At 50.7% G+C, this 8,172-nt stretch overlaps 1 protein-coding gene across 1 annotated transcript in view; it reads right to left on the minus strand.

Moving 5' to 3' along the window:
• Positions 1 to 953: 953 nt before the first annotated feature.
• LOC113206978 (dimodular nonribosomal peptide synthase) overlaps positions 954 to 8,172 on the minus strand; it is a 21,122-nt gene continuing 13,903 nt past the window's right edge. Inside the window, exons 5-13 of the mRNA XM_026423299.2 lie at positions 5,877 to 5,972; positions 4,889 to 5,264; positions 4,507 to 4,703; positions 4,067 to 4,174; positions 3,512 to 3,800; positions 3,002 to 3,155; positions 2,801 to 2,926; positions 2,572 to 2,709; positions 954 to 2,167 (exon numbers count right to left, since the gene is read on the minus strand). Of these exons, the coding sequence (XP_026279084.1) occupies positions 1,843 to 2,167; positions 2,572 to 2,709; positions 2,801 to 2,926; positions 3,002 to 3,155; positions 3,512 to 3,800; positions 4,067 to 4,174; positions 4,507 to 4,703; positions 4,889 to 5,264; positions 5,877 to 5,972 (1,809 nt within the window). The 3' untranslated portion in view covers positions 954 to 1,842. The remainder of the gene's footprint in view (positions 2,168 to 2,571; positions 2,710 to 2,800; positions 2,927 to 3,001; positions 3,156 to 3,511; positions 3,801 to 4,066; positions 4,175 to 4,506; positions 4,704 to 4,888; positions 5,265 to 5,876; positions 5,973 to 8,172) is intronic.

Below are 8,172 nucleotides of genomic sequence, written 5' to 3' on the forward strand. Positions count from 1 at the left end.
GACGTGTCTACTACCACTTGTCGCCGCGACATGAGTTGTCGCTTGGACGCCTGCGAGGTAGGCCACGGCTTCTATCTAAGGCGTCTGTCGTAACTAGGACTTTGGGTTTAGGCTTCTTTTGACTCCAGGCTCATAAATCCTTTCTAAAGCTAAGAAGTGAGGCCGTGTCAATCTAGGCGTGGGTCGATGATTGTCGCTGAGAACGCCTGGAGGGTAGGCAATGCTTTCCTGAATCGGGCCCCCGCGGCCCGCGGCCCCATGTCCCTCCGAGCGCTTGGACAAGGCGAGAGCTGCGGAGAGGCATTGATATCTTTCGTTTTCGCTTTAGTTCTTAGCGCAGTTTACTTCTGGTCGATATTCTAGCATTGGCGGAAGTAATGAATTCGTATATAGACGGTTCTCGGGCACTGTCGGCTGTAGCTACAATCGTGTAGCTACAAACAGGGACGTGGGGAAAGGGGGGGGGGGGAGCGAACCGGACACTACTCCACGCAGCCAGAGATCTTAGTGAGCTTCCAGCCTGTGGTCGGGGGGTAGTGCCAGCGCAGTTTTGGCGTTGTTTGCGGGAGGCGGGCGGCCTGGGATGTCTTACTGGCGTAATCTAAGATAAGGCGAATGATAACGCCTGCGGCGCATCGGGTAGGCCCGCCCGCCAAGTGTCTCTGTGGAGGTGGTGGCCTACCCTCAGCGCCTGAGCGGCGATACCCCCTGTTAGCTCCCTGCCCTGGCCAACCGCTACATACCCTACAAGGAAACTACCACCTGCAACACTGTTGTTAGCGGAAAGAGATCGTTAGGTTTTTCTTTAGGTTGTTGGTGACTTCCCGGAGGTAAGAAACTGCTGTTGTTATTTTCTCTTTGTTCAAGTTTTTCTTTGTAAATTATAGATTGGTCAATGTAGTGTCATAGAGACACCTCTGTCTATGTGAAGATGCGGAAGAAGGCAAACGTGATAAATCTCATTCACAAATTTATTTACATAACCTCATTTTGAATTTAGTTTCCTAGAAAATTCCCACGTTTACCCCGTTAAGTGTACAAATGGATATTGACACACCTACAAGTGTGCCACATTCACACACTTGCGCTTCCAGTGCAGCAGGGAGGTGAGAAATGGGAATGAAGTGAATCAATCATTTGGGATTCGAAGTGTTTCAGTTTATGACATGACATATGAGTGTTACCAAGATAAATACACATGTTGTAAATACTTCAACTTGTAACCTTAAGTAAACAAGAACGTAAATACACAGTGCTTATATGCTGTCTTGATAACCTAACGTTATAGATTATTTCATACGAGAAGAGCACAATAAATTACTACAGTAGCAACTTAACCTGGTTAACTTACTTTGTACTTCGAAAAATGTTGGTCCTATCACTCTGGTGCTTGTAAACTTATATTTACTCACCACAATATTATAAAAAGTTTTCTTTTTAACATTAAACATGCTAATTATGTATGAAAACCTTATGGTTCTTATTCTAATTACAATCTTTTCTAGAATAAAACTATACAGTACATCATAGGTAAATTAACAAAAAAAATATAAATTACTAAACTATAGTCTTCATATCACACGCACGCACATTTGAGGGGCAATAACAATTACATACCCTCAGTCTTAGCTGTAAGACATGTTATCTAAATATGATATCTCAGAAAAATGCCATAAAGGGCGCTTTGGAGGTGCACAAGAGTATTGAAGTATATACTTCCTTCACGTAAATAGAGCACGAATTTGTGGTAATAAATTTCTTAAAAGTAAAAATCACACAAGAAAAATGGTTTGCACAATAAATACTTTTTTTTTTTCAGCGCGTCGTAGGCGACCCCGGTCTCTACTGGATGGGCTTCCACGCGACTACAGCGCGTTGCGAGTCGGGCGCCTCGCCAAAGGGGACGGTGCCGTCCGGCGCGACGTACTGGTTGACCTGGTAGTCGAGCAGCGTCTGGAAGCCGAACACGTCGCGGCCGAGCTGCTGCGTGAGCGGGCTCGTGTTGGTGGTGAAGACGCCGGTGAAGCCCCGGCTGCGCGCCGTGCGCAGCACCTCCTGCTCCATGAACTGCATGGCGAGCACGTTGGCGCGCGGCGACAGGCTGGCCGCCGTGGCCATCATGAAGCTGTGCAGCACCCGGCCCCGGCCCGTGGGCAGTTTGTTGTCCCTGCGAAGCGACCGACACGGGAATTATTTAGACTCATTTCCATTCAAATAAGGGGGGGACAAAAAAGTGTCCGCCAAACAACTTTTGGCGGTCGGCCATCATTCCCGGGATTTGTTTTGTATTTTTTATTTCCTCGGGGGAACAAAAAAATAGAAACAAACAGAACAACCGCAGAAGAATAATATGTGTGGGAAATCTTATGGACAAAACACTAGAAAAACAAAGGTGTAAGTCGTGCCTTTCCTGGGGTACTAACCAAGTTCTGAGTCTAACGCCCCTGGAAAGGCACAAAAGGGCTCTGAAAGTGCTAAAAATTTGTGCCTTTGGTAGTTTCGGTGGAACTTGGCACCTTTGTTTTTCCAGTGAACATAAACTTTAACTTGAGAACAACTAAACACGCTCACCTGATGGGCCCCTCGATGAACTCGAGGAAGTCGAAGACGATGTTCAGCTTGCTGGTGATCTGCACCGGCGGCTCGTCGTGTGCGTCGAAGGTGAGCGCGCAGGCCACCGCGGCGCCGGCCTCGTCCTTCACCACGCAGCTATTGAAGGAAAACACTCAGCGATAAGCGGAACGAAACGAGCCGTCGTCATCGACTGGCCCAAACTGGAGAGGCGGGAGGCGCCCCTTACCTGAGCTTCTTCTCCACCAGCGGCTCCCAGATCTGGTCCATGAGCTCCGAGTAGTCGGACGGCGACACGCCCGGCATCAGCCAGTGCTCCAGGTCCGCCTTCTGCAGGAAGCTGTCCGTGATCATGCTGCGCAGGGAAAGGGCGTTAGGCCATCAGAATGACACGTGCTATTCTCAACATTTGCATATTCTGAAAACCGACCTGTACACATCCTTTTTGTGTTCCTCCGACAACAGCTCGGCCCTGAAGTTGCTTTGGTGCCGGGACTCGGCGAGGAGCGACGCCTCGGCGCCAGATGGCTTCATACACTCCAGGGCCTGGCCCAGGGACTCGGCGCCGATGAAGTCGCTGACACCTGCAAACGGAGAGCGCCACCAAGGCGGGTGTTGAAGTAGAGAAGCCTCGGACGGACCCAAAACAGAAGTACGTCTCCAGCGCTTCACCCCTGCGGACCCCAAGGTAGGCCACAAAACAGCACAGCTGTCCACTCATGGCCTACCCCATAGGTGCTCCAGAGGGCAAGAACTGCGATGAAAAGAAATGGGCCGGCCGGTATACCGCGCTTCTTGCACACGCTGTGCGCCGGCATCTTTCTTTCGTTAGGCTCGTAATCTCACTCCCGCCTGCCTTTCCCCCTGCCTCACATCCCAGTCGAGCGCGCCCCGGACCCCTCCTAGCCTAGCCCGACAACGGGTACTGCCGCATACTCACTGATGAAGAAGCCCTGGTCGCGCAGGCGGGTGACGGTGAGCACCGAGTTGAGCGAGTTGCCGCCCAGCTCGTAGAAGGAGCGCGCGAGCGAGACCTTGGCGCGCGCCGCGGCGCCCAGCACCTCGGCGACGGTGTCGAGCAGGACGCGCGCCACGTCGGCGAGGCCGTCGGGCGCGCCCGAGTAGTCGGGCGAGCGGTCCAGCGCGGAGGACTCGGCGTAGCCGCGCAGCAGCGCCTGCCGGTCCACCTTGCCGTTCACGAGCAGCGGGATCCAGTCCACGGCCAGCACCTGCAGCAAAACGGACGGCGGGTGTTTTACGAGCAAAGTTCTCATACTTCCCCCGGCGCATTACATGAAATACGGTGGGGATCAAAAAGGCCGAGGGGGCGCCAGTCCTTGGTCCTGGCCCCATAACTTGCTGGAAGGAAACCGACACACAACGTTGCTTCTCGACCCATTCGGACTACTGCCATCCCTGCGTCCTACCTCCCTCGCGCCGAGCGTGCTTTTGCACGGCGGCCGCGAGGTGTTTGTTTACGCCTAGCTCCCCTCACCTGCGGCACGGCGTAGGGCGGCAGCGACAGGCCGAGGGCGGACTCCACCTGGCGGGCCGAGAGCGGGCCCTGGGACCCCTCGCGCAGCGTGACGAACGCCAGCACCGCCTGCAAAACAACATCACGACGTCAATCACGCTGTTGTAGTCTATCGAGGGGTGAATCACTTGGATATTCCATGTACACACTGAAAAATATACCAAAAATAGGATTATTCCAGATATTCCAAAATATTCCAGATATTCCAAAATATTTCAGATATTCCAAAATATTCCAGATATTCCAAAATATTCCAGGTTTTCCGAAATATTCCAGGTATTCCAAAATATTCCAGATATTCCAAAATATTCCAGATGTTCTATGTACACAAAAGTGAGTGGTCGACCCCCAACTAGGTCCGCCGAGCCCAAAGCAGTAGCTGCTCGTCCGGGCGTCCTCACCTGGTCCTCTTCGCCCGGCCGGTAGCACAGCACCACGCCCTTGTCCACGCCGTCCACCCTGGTGAGCGCGGCCTCCAGCTCGCTCAGGTCCACGCGGTGACCGCGCACCTTGACCTGCGAGTCGGTCCGCCCCTCGAAGACGAGCGTGTTCTTGTCCACGCGCGCGAAGTCACCGGTGCGGTACAGCCGCACGTAGTCTGCCAAAAAAAGAAAGGACAAAGCGCGCCGCGCGTTACAAGGCTGCATAGGAATAGAGGAAGGAAACAGCGGCAGCGCCACGAGAGGAAACAAAAGGAGGAGCTGCTGTTGTTTTGTTTTTGTTTTTTTGACATAAAAGCAAACGTGGGATCGGCGTGTCCGCGCGTTCCCACATCGCGCTGACCTGGGTGCACGGCCAAGGGGTTGTCGAGGAAGCGGTGCGGGTCCCTGCCGGCCACGTAGCCCGCCGCCAGGTTGCGCCCCGCCACGAACAGCTCGCCGGGCTGGCCGGCCAGCGCTGGCCGGAAGTGCTCGTCCAGCAGGTACACGACGGTGTTGTCGAGCGGGCTGCCGATGGGGATCTTGTCCAGGCCCTGCACCTCGGCGGCCGAGCGCAGCACGTGGAACGTGACGTCGCCCATGATCTCGGTGGAGCCGTAGAAGTTGCAGAGCCAGTGCGAGTCCAGGCCGACGGAGGCGAAGTGCGCGAAGAACTGCTCGGCGAGCGAGGCGGCCAGGCTCTCCCCGGAGCACACCCACAGCCGGAGGCGGGCCAGCAGCTGAATAGGGGGGCAATCACCAATAAAAACCACACATTTGAAAAGGTAATCAGTGTAAAAAACACACCGCTCTGGCACACGCGCGCGCTGCTTCCGGGGTGTAAAATAAAAATTTGTACGGTTCAATAATATTTCGGGGTCCCTTTGACCCCCCCTGGACCCGCGGCGGGGATTAGATTAAATGAATAAAAGAGGGGTGCCTGCCCGGGCGATATGAGCGATGTGGGCAAAGCGTATTCGAACCCAGTCTCGTATGAATGAACAAAATACTAATCCCTCTTACCCACGGACCCACCCACCGTGCCGCGGAGACAAAAACAATGAACGGCGCGTTTGTAAATGGGCACGCGGCAGGGCGGCAGGGCGGCAGGGCCCGCGGCACGGAGCGAGCGGCGCGCTGACAAACCTTTATCAAACTATACTCCATTTATTCCAGCAGTAATTTTAAAGTGTGGAGCAAGGCGGGTCAGTGTTGTAAACACCAGTTGTAATCAACGACGAAATGTTGCCGGTCATGGAGGGAGGTGGGGGGGGGGGGGTAATTCTTACAATTTCTTTTTAAAAGGAGAACATTCCGGCCGTTCCTTATTTCGTTTGGTGCAAAGTACTCACCGGCTTGTTGTGCCTCTCCGCGTTGCGCTCCGCGTCCATCTTGAGGTACATCAGCATGGCCCTCAGCAGGGACGGCACCAGCACGAGGCGCTCCACCTGATGGTACCAAACAGAAATAAAACAAAATAATTGCGCTGCAGTTTTTTTAAGAAGCTTCATGATTCACGATGCTAATTTCGACAATTTGAAATCAGATGGAGGCCATGGGGTTAAAACATTTGGTTTTTGAAAGCCGCGCACACAATGGTTGATTAATTTGAGCACAAAACAAAAGTGCAGCTGCACCGCTGCCGAGAAAAATACAGATGTTTCTGTTGCCGTTGCGTGTGATGAGTAATTCATGAGGCAAGCGTTTAGCTAGCCGGTCATTAATTGGCGTTACACTAATGATTGTGCGTCACAGCGGCACGTACTAAACACTGGGGAAAAAAAAAGAATCACGCATAGAAGTAGAGCGGTCTATTCGGCACATCCTCCGCTAATGAAGTGGTCAAGGGGGTAAATCACTCAGCGACAAAAAAAGTGCACTCTAGTCAATGCGCTATTACCGGTTATTGCCCACTATTAAAGCGACTAATCGGCGACTGGGACTTTTTCGGATAAGTTTTATATTCTCTTTTTCTACCCCTAGCAATCGTGTGTTGCAACAACCACGCAGGGATAGAATGATAGCCCATTCCAGCTCATTCCTTCCTCGTATTTTTTCTTTTCTTTTTTTTTTTACATATGGTTGATCCGAATTAGGAACTGATCCGAGATAGATTTAGTCACTATTAGGCATTATCACGTCATACTTATGTCAAATTACGGCTTGTTATTACGTATTACATGTTATTTACCCATACTGCACACGAGTGGTCATTTGATCGCTTACACCGTTTTCCCAAAGTTACGTAATTACGTTGTTGTCACGTCGTTATCACAGGTAATTTTTCAGGTCCGCGAGTGTACAAATCATTACGCAAGTAATTTCCAACTAGGTAATGGGAGGAAATTGCTCAGTCAATGATCATCCCCCCACCCCCACACCCCATGTTTTCTCACAACGACATATTTGCGATAACCTCCATGTGGATTCAGAGTTCACCAAACGCAGGCGTGATTTTCACGCTCCATAATCTTCACGCAGCCAATCAGGAACCGACTTTCATCACGCTGCGGGCGTGAAAATCATGCCGGGCGTGAGGATTGCGCTTGCGTTTAGGGAACTCTGAATCCACCTTCACTGTGAAAAATATCATCGTAAATTTACAATATTTTCCATGATTTTGATGCACTACATAATGCAAGTGAATTTGTGCATTTACGATCGTGACGTGATGAAGGCAAACGTAAATTTACAAAATGCTGTCGTAACTATCATTGAAAAAGTTGTCAAACGGCAAAAGTCGTCTGCTCATGCGACCATTTTTCACAGTGCTCTTAATGACTTATGAGGTGGCAATTTTAGAACCGTATGGCAACATTATTCTCATTCTGCACCACTGGACAGACAAAAAGGACTTAATGCCATGCTAGGGGTGTTAAATTGTAATGCCTTTGCAAAGGCACAAAAGTGTAAATGCATTAAATTATAAAACCTTTGGGCAGTTTCATTGCCTTTGCAGGGGTGCTAATTTTTAATGCCTTTGTAAAGGCATTAAAACCCTTTGAGTCCTACCTTTGTTTTTTCCAGTGACCATAACGATTTCGTGACAATTTTTATCCCAAGGGTCGATGGTGCCAGCATGAGAGAGGTGCGCATTTGTTCCTGGCTGCCGTGTGAAGAGCATGTGTGTCACTCAACGATAATAAGTATTTGTTACACTGACCGTTTAAAGTGGTATACAGTTGTACTGTTTTGCTCATAAGTAGACATCGCAGGTAGGATTGATGACACGCCAACTTCGGCGAAACAAGGAGGACTGTACAGATTATCTAATAAACACCGGTTTAATCTGGTCAAATCTATGTTGGCTCAACACCTCTTGGCATTGACAACGTCCAGCAAAAGGCAAGAGGAAGTCAGCAGTGTCGCACAGCTATGCTGCTTTCACATTCAAGAGAGGACATTTTTATAGTACCTATATTATACTGACTGGGCGTATAAAATTAAAGGCACTCGTCATATGCATCAATTTACAACTAAACAAGTTTCTGCTCGGTCTGTATGTGTGAGAACGAGAGCGAGGAGGGTGGGGAGGGTGACGGAAACAGAGACAGAGTGAGTGAGTGAGTGAGTGAGTGAGTGAGTGAGTGAGTGAGTGAGTGAGTGAGTGAGTGAGTGAGTGAGTGAGTGAGTGAGTAAGTGAGTGAG

The sequence above is a fragment of the Frankliniella occidentalis genome, unplaced genomic scaffold (assembly GCF_000697945.3).
Source record: "Frankliniella occidentalis isolate FOCC.00 unplaced genomic scaffold, Focc_3.1 Scaffold147, whole genome shotgun sequence".
Taxonomy (NCBI): Eukaryota; Metazoa; Arthropoda; class Insecta; order Thysanoptera; family Thripidae; genus Frankliniella; species Frankliniella occidentalis.